The sequence below is a fragment of the Amblyomma mixtum genome, chromosome 3 (assembly GCF_055824585.1).
Source record: "Amblyomma mixtum isolate Tamu chromosome 3, ASM5582458v1, whole genome shotgun sequence".
Taxonomy (NCBI): Eukaryota; Metazoa; Arthropoda; class Arachnida; order Ixodida; family Ixodidae; genus Amblyomma; species Amblyomma mixtum.
Window position 1 is genome coordinate 202,393,820 of NC_143014.1, and position 13,059 is coordinate 202,406,878.

General features: G+C 48.8%; 1 protein-coding gene across 1 annotated transcript in view; it reads right to left on the reverse strand.

Moving 5' to 3' along the window:
* Positions 1-9,797, reverse strand: part of LOC149353319 (uncharacterized) — a 35,033-nt gene extending 25,236 nt beyond the window's left edge. Inside the window, exons 1-2 of the mRNA XM_089575802.1 lie at positions 9,734-9,797; positions 9,389-9,519 (exon numbers count right to left, since the gene is read on the reverse strand). Of these exons, the coding sequence (XP_089431928.1) occupies positions 9,389-9,519; positions 9,734-9,797 (195 nt within the window). The remainder of the gene's footprint in view (positions 1-9,388; positions 9,520-9,733) is intronic.
* Positions 9,798-13,059: the final 3,262 nt, after the last annotated feature.

A 13,059-nucleotide genomic window follows, 5' to 3' on the forward strand; every position in this document is an offset into this window, starting at 1 on the left:
TACAGCACATACTGCAGTAGCATGTTGAAGCAATAACGCATGTTGAATTCTCCTAAACAATGAATGTCGGGCTATTTTGGACGGATTCCTTTCCAATTCAACACAAAGAAAACAAGGAATACACAGAGCAGGGACTGAAGACAAGCGATCACTCTCAGCTGCGGTTTAATTAGGTAAGCACGCATGCCGAAAGACCTGGCTCGTCACATGTGGCCATAAACCACAGCGAAATATGAACGTCAACGAATACATATGGCACCTACCCAAGAGAGGTTGACAGGAAAAAGAGGGCCACAGGCAAAGGAGGTTTACTGGCAAAAGAAATAGTCAGGCAAAAGTTGACAGGCAAAAAAGGTTGACATGAAAAGAGGTTCACAGGCGAAGGAGGGTGACAGGCAAAGGACATTCACAGGCAAAGGGGGTCGACAGGCAAAGGAAGTTGTCAGGAAAAAGGGTAGACAGGCAAAGGAGGTTCACAGGCAAAAGAGGTTCACAGGAAAAAGCGGTTTACAGGAAAAAGAGGTTGACAGGCAGAAGATTTTGTCGGAAAAATAAGTTCAGAGACAAATGAACTCGAAAAAAGCCGCATATAAGAGGCATATAGGAGTCCAGTTTCAATTTTGTTTCGTTATAGACCACCCCCTCCCTCACACACGCACTTTTGAGGGGTGTACTACAAAAGGGGTTCGTTATAATCATCAGCCTGAATATGCCCACTGCAGGACAAAGGCCTATCCCACATCTCTACAATTAACCCTGTCCTGTGCCAGCTGCGGCCACCTTATCGCAGCAAGCTTCTTAATATCATCCGCCCATCTAAATTTCTGCCGCCCCTTGTTACGCTTCCCTTTCCTTAGAATTCAGTTTGTTACCCTTAAGGACTAGTGGTTATCTTGACTTCGCATTACGTACCCTGCCCAAGCCCATTTCTTCCTCTTGATTTCGAATGTAATGTAATAAGCCAGTGTTTGATGCCTGACCTACTCTGCTCTCTTCTTTCTCTTAACGTTAAACCTAACATTTTTCTTTCCATAGCTTGCTGCGCTGTCCTTAACTTCAGCTGAACCCTTTTCATTCGTTTCCGAGTTTCTGCACCGTAGGTTAGTACCGCTGAGATACAGCTGTTAGATACTTTTCTCGTCAGGAATATTGGCAAACTGTCATTCATGATCTGAGTGAACCTGGCAAATGCGCCCAATCACATTCTTATTCTTCCAGTTATTTCCCTCTCGTGGTCCGGATGAGCGGTCACTACCTGCCCTAAGTAGATTTATTCCCTGACCACTTCCAGTACCTCGCTACAAACTGTAAACTAGACTGTTGAATTTTACTTTGGTTGTTCGATTGTTAATTTTTAGACCAACGATACTGGTCTGCCTGTCTAATTCATTGATCATGTTTTGCAGTGCATCTCCTCAGCGACTTAGCAAGGCAACGTCATCAGGGAATCGTAGATTGCTAATATATCCTCCATTGACTATTATCTCAAACTTTCCCAATGCAGGCCTCTGCATACTTCCTGTAAACAGGCGGTGAATACCATTCGCGAGATACCACTCACATTTTTTCTTATTGAAATTCTATTACTTAATTTATGGAGGACTATGATAGCTGTGCACTCGCTGTAGATATCTTCCAGTATTTTCGCATAAGGCTCTTATACATCCTGATTACGCAATGCCTGCATGACTGCTCAAGTTTTAACTCAGTCAAATGCTTTCTCGTAATCTATAAAGGCTATATATAGCGGTTGGTTACACTGCGAATTTCTCTATCACCTGATTGATACGGCGAATATGGTTTATTGTCTAGTACCTTTTCTGAAAGCCTGCCCCTGATCATTTGGTTTATTGAAGTGTAAAGTTGTCCAGACTTTATCAACAATTACCTTGGTAAAAGCCTTATAGGTAACGGACAGTAAGCTGATCGGTCTGTAATTTTTCAGGTCCTTGATGTCTCCTTTCTTATGGATTGAAATGATGTTAGCGTTCTTCCAAGTTTCTGATAAGCTCGAGGTCACAAGGCATTGCTTGTACAGTGTGGATAGTTTTTCTAGCACAATCTCCTCTCCGTCCTTCCACAGATATGCAGTTACCTGATCCTCACCAGCTGCTTTCTTCCTTTTCATTGCTCCTAAACCTTTCATTATTTCCTCTTTCGTTATTGGTGGGATGTCAAAGGGCTGTGCGCTACCGCGTGTCCCATTAACGTTCGGATTACATTGGCCCTGTATAGATTTGTCTAGAACTCTCCGGCTACGTTAACTATCTTATCCATATTAATAACGACATTGCCCTCTTTGTCTCTTAACGGATAAATCTAGTTTTTGCCTTATGTTGGCTGTCTTGCGCTTATTTATCAACTTTTGATAGTTCTGCCAGTTCTATTCTGTCTGTAGGCTAGGCGCCCTCATGCTTTGGCGTTTATTAATCAGATCTTTTGTCTTTTGAGGCAGCTTGCCGTATCTTGTCGAACCAACCTACCGCCTACAGCTATTCTGATGATAGCTGCGAGCTACCGTTCAGTGCTTCACCATTAGGGTCATCGTCCATAGCTAAAGCCGAATATCTGTTGTGCAACGATATCCTGCATTCCTCTACTTTCCCTCTAACCGATAATTCGTTCATGGCTTCCGCTTCGCCAGTTTCTTCCATTCCCTCTTCAAGTCTAGGCTAATTCGGGACCTTACCATCCTGTGGTCGCTACAACGCACCTTTCCGAGGGCCTGCACATCCTGCACGATAACAGGGTGAACGCATAGTAAGAAGCCAACTTCATTTTCATTCTCACCATGGGGACTCTTCCACGTCCATTTCATGTTTTCTCGTTTGCGGAAGGTGTTCATGATCCTTTTCTCTGTGAACACTAACAACACATCCCCGTGCTATTCCTAGAGCATATGCCTTAGTCGTCTACTACCTGGTCTCCAGCCTGCTTCTTCCCTAACTTGGCATTGAGGTCGCCCATCAGTACAGTGTACTGTGTTTTTACGCTGCTCATTGCCGATTCAACGTCCTCATCGAAGCTTTCTACGATCTAGTCATCATAGCTAGATTTAGGTGCGTAGGCATGTACCACCTTCAGTTTGTACTTGCTATTAAGCCTATTTACGAAAGCCGTTACCCTCTCGTTAGCACTACAGGGTTCCTTTGTGTTGGCAGCTCTATCTTGATTAACGAGGAATCCCACACCTAGTTCTCGTCTCTCCGCTAATCCATGATAGCACAGTACGTGCCCGCCCTTTAACGTGTCTATGCGCTTCATCTTTCCTCCTAAAATGACTAAGCCCTATGACATCCCATTTAATACCCGCTAGTTCCTCGAACAGCACTGCTACGCTAGCCTCACTGGATAAGATTCTAGCGTTAAACATTGCCAGGTTCAGTTCCCAATGGTGGCCTGTCCGGGGCCAGAGATTATTAGCAACCTCCGCTACGTCACAGGTCTGACCGCAGCCTTGGTGGTTTGTTCCGGAGCCGCTGGGGACTAAATCCAGGGTTAATTGGTTTGTTCATATGAGAGGTTGTGGCCAAGTACTATACCAGGGAGGCCAAATCCTGTTCTGGTGAGCGTGTGCGTTGTCGGTTCTGGTCACCGAGATCAGGCCATACCCCAGGCCTGGTCATGCAACTCCATCGACACGCGGAGTTTTCTTCTTTTTTTTAAACCCGGGGGAGAATTGCGGGGCGCCGTGATTCGAACCCTGGTCCTCTTGCAAGCGAGGCGGATGGTATACCTCTACGCCATCTCTGAGCCCTCGCTTTCTTCAGTTGCTCTGTTCGATATGTGGTCACCACATATCGAACAGAGTAGTGCACTGCACGGGCTAGGGCCGGCCCGAAAGCCCGGGCCTGCAGTTGCGGTCCCGGGCCGGGCTCGGGCTTAAAGCTGCGGACCCGAGCCAGGCTTGGGTCCGTACAGAAACGTATGGTGTCCGACTATTCATTCACTATTGCAGAGTGAAGTACAAAACTGCGGCATTGGAGCAGCGACACGGATGAGCTATACGCGCTGAGAAAAAAACTAAGCTTTTTTCATTGACTTATTTATTTCCTTATTTCCACGCCGCGGTGGCTTAGTGTCATTACTGAGCCGGGGAACCAGGGTTTTTTCCTAGCCTCAGCGGCCGCATTTCTATTTCGGCGGCAAGCATGACAGCCATGTACTTCGTAGTATCATTACTCAATGAAGAAACCCAGGTGGCCGAAATGATCCGGAGCCCTCTGCTTCAGTATCTCTCACAGCCTGACTCCCCTCGGGCCCTTAAGCCCCCAAATCTTAGCTTTTATTCTATAGCTATATTTTTCTCATGTGAGAAAATTCACAAACAAAAGCGCGTTTGTTTTTCTTTTTGATCAGCTGACCGGAACGTCTCGTAAATGAAATAGCCACAAAAGCTCGCAAGAGTTTGTAAATCTCATCTCATAACCACATCTATCCCTCCTCGCTTCTTCAGCCTGGTTGCCATGACAAGTGCATGTTTTGCCCTGTAAGTTATCACGTGGTTCGCGCGTTATCTTCTGCTCCACCAGTAAGAGTAAAAATTCAACCGGTCTTAATTGGCCATTGATTGTTCGTAATCCCAAAACATCCCTATACAGAAATGTTTAGGACGCTTATAGTCTTCAAACACCGTGAAATACTCAAGCCTTTTAGCTTTCGTTTCTGCTGAAAGGCGACCAGTTCGGCTATGAGTTCAACCTGTGAGATCGCGTTCACTAAAAAAAAAAAATATGTCATCCCACTGCTTGCTAGGCAGCTTTAATGTTTATACTTCGCGGGCGGCAAAATATAACTGATTAAAATCAGGGGGGAATGCAAAGTAGTCTATTACGCGCCTATGCAGCCCTTTTTGTTTTGCTCTCGGAACTTCCGAGTTTATCATTGCGCTCCTACACGAGATCACTGTCCAAAAGATGGGCCTGGCGAGCACTACTCTTAATCACTTCTTTCTGGGTTAAAAAACCAAATTTCTGCAAGCCAAACTGTGGTTTCAGAATCTTTTTCGGCCAGTTTCTTATCGGTCTAGTAGAAGTCTACTTGCTCAGAGTGAGCAGTATACCTCAAGCGATACTGTGAAACGGGCTGGGCCCGGCCCGGGCTGGGCTTCACTCCGGGATTCACGGGCCGGGCAGGGCTCGCTAGAGCGATAATTTAGCGGGCCTGGGCCGGGCCCGGGCTTGAAGCCGCTGGCCTGGGCCGGGCTCGGGCTTCAGGTCTCGGGCCCTGGCCGGGCTTGGGCCTCAGATTGAGGCCCGTGCAGTGCTCTAATGTGGTGTCCCTTTATTCTGTGTTACGTTCACAATTCGCTGTGGTTGCTACAACGTGTCACGGATCAAGCCTTTCGGCACGTGAACGCGTTTACCGTATTAAATTGTTTGAAGTAAGCGCATGCGTCACCCGTCTGCTTCTTCGCGCTGCCGAGCCGTAATGAACCCTGCGTGCCATGATTCACGTTCGCGTTTGAGCAACAGCTGCGGACGAGCACACAAAGTTACCTTCTTCTCGCTGTCATTTCCTGAAGCTGGTTTCTGGAGCACCAGCTCTCCGGACAGGGACCTCAAGGAGCTCGTGCGGAGAACGTACCGCCCTTCGTCCTCATCCCATCGAAGCTGGTCTAAGGTTACCCATTCGTCTTTTTCATTCTATAGAGCGGCGATAAAAAGAAAAAAAAAACTGATTAGGTCTGGCGCCATTGAATTCCAAGCTAAACATGTCAGCGGAAAGTACACTGTCTTTAGGCGTCGGACATATGGCTACACGCTGGAAGCAGCCTTTTACTGACGTTATAGGGTGCACTAAAAGGGTCATTACTCCAGACAGTCAAAACCTGAAATTTGCAGAGTACTCATTGCTACCGTTAGCACCGTGTAACTCACGTATTTCTAATCGAGGAAGTCCCTCGCTGCGACTCGTAGTTCACACGTAAAATTTACTCTTTACTTAGCAACATTTCGTAATAAGTAAGGACGACACTGTGACGAATCACTGCGCCATTTGCATGGCGCGCAACGCTTTCATTTTACCAACGAATAATTTCGTGAATTAATACATTCTGGAACGAAAATGACCAGAGTTTACGCCCACATTTTATAGGCAAAACAACTAGCCAAAATGGAAAAGGAGTTTGTTTTAATAGAAAACAGCGGCCAAAAAGCGTCCATGTTCGCCACGAAAAGTCTTCGAGTTTTAGCAATGTTTTCAGAAGTCGCACTAGCCAAAGTTGACGCTTAACCACTGCGCAGCTAAGCCATAAGCCAATTATACTACTCAAAGCATTTCGCATATATTTAATTTTGTTCTTAACACAAGCGCATGTTGAGTTCAAAATCTCTCCGCTTTATATTTCCAGAATTTCATGTACAGGGTCGTCCAAAATGTGTGCAAACACGGCTCACGCGTCAGAGCATCCGATGAAGCCACGCATCGAAGCTACGCGGCGCAGGAGCACATGGGCATGGAGGCGGTGCTTTGTGTCGTCTGCTACAGCGCACCGTGCTTGCTTTGCTGGTAAGCGCACCGCTCAGGTGGCGTTGCGCGAAAGCGCACTTCACTCGCTGCAGCGTGGTTCCACGCACCACAACTAAACGGCCTGTGTTCTCAGTGCCGCGATCTCGGTTAAATGCTGGCGTTGCTTCAACTTTTTTAAGCTCTAGTTTGGACTAGTTGATGTTGTCAAGCATCCAAAAGCGACTCACGCTGTGAGGGATGCCCCACGGCTAGGTGGCGATCGGCGACCTTGGTTTTCGGTGGCCGGTGGTGTCTTCCTTGTTTAGACTTGGTTTATGAGGGCTTAACGTCCCAAAGCGGCTCAGGTTAAGTGGGACACCGTTGTGAAGGGCTCCGAAAATTTCGACCACCTGTGGTGCTTTAACGTGGACTGACATCGCACATTACACGGGCCTCTAGAATTTCGCCTCCATCGAAATTCGACCGCCGCGGCCGGGGTCGAACCGGCGTCTTTCTAGTCAGCAGCCAAGCACCGTAAGCGCTGAGCCACCGCGGCGGCCTCCACGTGTGCGTGCTTGCGTGTGCGTGCGTGCGTGCGTGGAGATGGCTACGCCTTCGAGAGCAACTCAAGAAATTAGAGTTCAGGAATTAGGTTCGTACTTGCGCAGAAAGGACACAACGAAAACAAGTAACACGACATCCATCGAGCGCAAGTTGTGCCTTGTCTTCTTAGCTCAAGTAGGCAACTTATTAGATATGAGCCAACTCACCCAAGAAAAAGTATTACCAGAAATGAGAGTGAGGTTCCGAAACTTGATTTTGAGATCTCAGAGCTAATTTTTACACTTGCCCAATTTTTCCCTTTCGAAAGACGTGTCTTCCACTGCGCAGTTTCGAAAAGATTCGTTTCACAATTGTCTAGTCCGGCTTACCTCACTCCTATTAAAGCAAACAAAGGGAGTCGGTATTTCATTCATAACTTTGGTAAGGTCATCCGACACATATAATCAACACTTCGGAGTCTCTGCTACTTAAAAGAAGCAACGTAGAAAATGTCACCCGTCACAGCCTTTGGAAAAAATAAGTAAGCTAAGTAAGCAGGAGGTTAACTCTTCAATGCCCTGGAATGAATGGGGCCCCAGTTGCTTCTTTTCCAAGTAATTCCTTTTCTACTGGGCAGGTTATTCAGTAAAAAATTACCGCCGCTTTCTACTGAAAGCGCTGTGCCGTACACAAATCCAGGCTCAAATCCGCAGCACTGGGACAGCGCCCTCTTGTTCATCACCCTCGCCTCCTGAAACCGCAAGACGGGAGAAAAGTGGTTTCAGTTCATTCGTTGTTTTCTACACTGGTGGCCCTCCCTCCGGATGACGGTTACTTAGCCGAGACTCTTGACTTTCTACCGGAGAGTGCACTCTCCTTACCGTCCTTTGTTCGCTTTATTGCTTCCAATGGTCGCCGTAAAAGACGTTAGCACGCACACCTCCAACAAATCACTCATGTTCCTGGCGCTTTAGACCGGACGCAGCTGCCTAGCAGAAAACGGAGTCTATCCAAAAACGTGCTGCTAGATATAATAGCTCATAGCTCATCTCTAACCGCATCAGGTGGCTAAAATTATCCCATAGCTGGCTGGCCTGAAAACTGCCTTCAGGCCACTTATGTCTGTTTGAAGCCTTGAGTTTCGCGCGACGCTGCTTAACTCGCCCCGCGAGCTCCAGCTCGTTTCACACCGATCGAATTACGCGATGCCGTCAAAGAGCCTCAGCGGAGACCAGAAAAACGAGTGAGTTCCGCGGCAACAGAAGAAGGAAGCCTAGATACATTATACGGCACTTCAGCGCTACGATCAGCATCCTGTGACTCGTGGCATGAGCTTTCAGCCAGATTCGTTGTTGTTCAGCATGCTAAATGACGTGAGCAAGGACAGGCATATAAACAAAATCACATTATTGATAAATTTTCTCACATACCTTTGAAAACGCAGTGCAGAGGTTGGTTATTTCTATCTTTTCTATCGATAAATTCCAAGTGCCATCAAACAATCTGCGAGCTCTTACATGATAGGCTCATCGTAGGACCACTCCGGCCAAGAAAAGCGAGACCGAAGAAACCTCCGTGCACACGGCCTAGCTGGTGCTCGTGTAAAACATCTCATGCATCTTAGACAACGCGCCCAGAAAATAAAGCTGTGCTCACCTACCCAAGGTCGGCCGCAGAGTGCGGTCAAGTGTTGAGAATGGCTCGCTGCGCCTCCTGTATGTGAAGCGCTCGACTACTGAGTCGGGTGGACCAAGTTCGATCCGACCTGCTGCGACCCATTTTTGATGCAAGCGAAACGAAAGACGGTAATTTAATGCGCTGTATCAGTGCATGGTAAGAATCGCCGGATGTCTAAATAATCTAAAATCATCACCTACGTCGACGTCTCCCCTAGCGTGAGTCTCTTTTGGATGCTTAACAACACCAAACTAGAGCCTAAAAAGTTGAATCAACGCCAGCATTTAACCGAGATCGCGGCACTGAGTACACAGGCCGCTTAGTTGTGGTGCGTGGAACCACGCTGCAGTGAGTGAAGTGCGCTTTCCCGCAACGCCATCTGAGTGGTGCGCTTACCTGCAAAGCAAGCACGGTGCGCTGTAGCAGACAACACGAAGCACCGCCTCCGGGCCCAAGTGCGCCTGCGCCGCGTAGCTTCGATGCGCGGCCACACCGGATGCTCTGACGCGCCGCGGAGCGCGGCCACGCTGAGCCGTGTTCGCACATATTTTGGACGACCCTGTACACTGAGAAGGATAGCCATGGTCCAGAAACTGCAGCCCATGTGGAAATCAGAAATGCTCCCGTGCTCAGTGGCAAAGCCAATGAACCACCACGGCGAGACAACAATGAGAGGGCATGCAAGCACCAAGATCGCTTATGCCCGATGTGCACGTACCCTCATGCGTTCGATGTATTCCCATAGCCTTTGCTTCTCTTCCGGTGTAACCGACTCGCCACGACGAGCCGCCAATTCATCTATTTGGTCGTAGGTAAATTCGAGCAGATCAGTCATTGTGATCTCGTACTCTGCGCACAAACAATAGGCACACAGCGTTAGCTGGAAAGGCCGCGAGTAAAGCAGCAATCAAAGTTTCCGTTTCGTCCTAACACGTTCACTTTACTGTCGAAGTAATAAAGGATCAACGCAGCAAGCTTCGTGCCTCCGAAGTATTTCGAAGTGCAAGAATGGGCGCCCAACGTGCACGCCACAAATTAGCCAAAAAAATCTTCGCAGACTCACCCCATAATATATCCAACACCTTCTCGTCGACACTGAAACATGGCAAAGAATATTGCGATGCCATCGCCAACACCCAGGGTGAAACCTGAAGCTCGGGCAAATGCGCGCGAAGGAGCCGCCCCCTTTGGCGCGTTGATCACATGATCAGATGCGCGCATTCGTGCGCCTCGCGCCACGCCACAGCTAGAAGCATGCGCGGCGGTGCGTGGTACCATTTTTGGTTTAGCCGAGGTGATGATGGTGACTTGCGGCTGTTCCCTTCGTAGCGGACTGACACTGCATACGCATCCTAGCACTTTGGATGCGCCCACTCGCAATATTTGATTTCGTTACAACCTCCCTCCTGTAATAATGCCTTCGGGGCGCTGCAGGTATCTCCGAATGAATAAATAAATATTGCCTGTTGACAGCGTGACCATGCGTGGACCGCGCGCAAGCCACATTGCTTTCCCTCAAGCCAAGCACTGCACCTGTCGGCATGTCTTCAATTGGCAACTTTAAACGCCGCACCACCCGGCATCAATTCCGGCCGACGGCAGGTGACCCTGCTCACCGCAAACTACGACCACCGCGAACTTTCGACCCGCACCCGATCGACCCTGCACCTACAACTCTGCCTGAAATGAAATGATCGTTGCACCCCATACCTGCATACAGGCTTGCCGATTGTTGTTGTTGTGCCCGTGGAGAATGGCACATACCCACGAGGGGGATTGACCACACATGTAAGCGTCAAAAATAATTATAGAGCGCGTGATATAAAAAAAAAAAACGGAAAAATAAACAGGGGAGGCAAGAAAGCCCTACTCATAAAAAAAAAAAAAAACCTTAATTTTGTAACAATAAGGAAAGGAAGGGGAGGCAGCGGAATCGGTGCATCTAGCAGGGAATCGATCCTTCCAGAGGCAGTAATGAATTTGAGAACAGCGGAGCGAACTATCTCGTTGCTAAAGACCAGCTTAGTAGCGCCAAATGAGAGGAAATTTCGGTTCCGCTTGCTTGCTTTCTCGAGTGCGTGCTCCTAGCAGCGCGCTTGTTTTGCCGCGCAAGCTCACAGCTCCCGCCACACTGGGTTTCCTGCAGAACCACTGTTAGCGCGCTGATTCCCGATATAAAAACACCGCAACTCATCTGGCGCCTGTATGAACGGCAGCGTTCTTTAAAGCTTTTCCCGCCGTATACCTACCGTATGTTTCAGCAAACACTCAAAAACTCCTCAAGATATGAAGTTCGAAATAGAAAGAAAATATTTTCATGAAACTTTTCATGAACAAACTGTCAGTTTTGATGGACAGTCACATTAAAAATAGTAATTAGGTATAGAGTCTACAAAATTACTAATCAACTTGTTAATTGTAGCAGTCTGGTGGTTAGTGCCAATATCGAGTTCGAAGTCATGTACAAGACAATGCGATATCCCTTTTTGAAACGAAGAAAAAGACATTCCCTAAAGCTGTGAGCACGTGGAAATCCGGAGCTTTTTTCCGCACAAAGCCGAAACTGAGCGTATGAGGTGCGAAGGAAGCTCGGTGTAAACGCAGAGTCGTTGATGACTTGCTGCAGTGCCTATATGGCATCCAATTCGAGCAGAGTGCCATCACCAACTGAGTGGTAATTATTTTTGAGAGCGGCGCAGCAAAGTGAATGTCATGTACAATGAAGCAGGCACTTTGAATTTGGTCGATCCCGGCCGCGGCGGTCGAATTTCGATGGAGGCAAAATTCTAGAGGCCCGTGTACTTTGCGACGTCAGCGCGCGTTAAAGAACCCCAGGTGGTCGAAATTTCCGGAGCCCTTCACTATGGCGTCCCGCATAGCCTTAGTCTCTTTCGGACGTGAAACCCCAATAAAGCAAACCAAATAAACCAAACCAGTTTGAACTTGTACTGTAGTCATTCATCATCATCATCATCAGCCTGACTACGCCCACAGTTCTCACCCTGGAGCTCCGTAGTCGTACCTTACCAGCCTCTACCATGATGACCGACACACCGACCCTACCCGGCTAGCCTGTTCCCACCTCTGTCATCTGTACCGGTGCCGTGCTTCAGCGCGGCCCTGCCATCTTCAGCGGCACGGACAGTACCGACGTAGAAGACTGGCCGGCATCCTACGAACGGGTGAGCACATGCCGCAATTGGGATTATGTCGTTAAACTCACGAACATCATCTTTTATTCGACCGGCGTCACCAACTTGTGGTTTCGAAACCGCGAAGCTGATTTTTCTACCTGGGCTGCCCTCAAAGCCAGCCTGATCGACGTCTTCGGCCGCCCCGCTGTCCAAAAACTTCGCGCCGAACAAACATTGCGCAGTCGGGCCCAGCAGAACGGTGAAAACTTTACAAGTTATATCGAATATGTCGCTGCTTGTGCAAGCGCCTGAATCCATCAATGAGCGAGGGTGACAAAATCAAGCAGATTCTTAAAGCGGTTGAAGATGGCGCGTTTCAAATGCTAGTGTCCAAAAAACCCCAAACCGTCTCCGACGTCGTCTCTTTGTGTCAGAGCTATGACGAGCTCCGAAAACAGCGTCTTATCACCCGCCGTACCATTTGCCCGGACGACACCCTTTCGAGCTTGGCTGTCGGCAGTCCTGCTAACGATCAGTCAACCCTTCTTCAGCACATCCAGCAGTTTGTGCGCGAGGAGGTCGCTCGCCAGTTATCGTTGGTTACCTGCCAACCCGCCCCAACACCAGCCCTGTCGCCTTCTCTTCAACGTGTCCTCCCACCCGCTAATCCAGCTCCTCTGGTTACTGCTCCTCTGACATGCTGAAAAGGTCGTCCGGCCAATACCTCAGCCGGTTGTTTCTGTTTATGCGCCACCTGGCACCGTCTTCCCTCGGCCTCAGCTCCCGCCTGCACTGCCACTCACTCACAATTCTCTGCCTCGAACCGGTCCCCGCCCTATGAATCCATGACGCACGCAACATAGCCGCCCGATTTTCTATGCCTGCGGCATGGCTGGCCTTGTGGCCCGTTGGTGCCGCACGCGTGAATCCCGCCATCAAGACTACGGGCGCGCGCCGACGTACGACGTCCCATTGCCCTCCGCATTGTCTCTGCCTCAGAATGCCTCAGCGTCTCGCTCCGTCACGTACAACCAAAACCACCGGTCGCCGTCTCCTCAACGCCGTTCGCGCTCTCCTATGCTCCGCCGGTCACCAAGCGGAAAACTAGGCGCCTCAGTTCCGGAGGCAAGAACTGCGCCATCACGGACCGTCAGAAGCCCTATCACCTCTCCTGTGATATAATGAATGAACAGCGCTAAAGACGAGGACGAAGAGCAAGCAGGACGAGCGCTGACTCGCAACTAACGTTTATTGA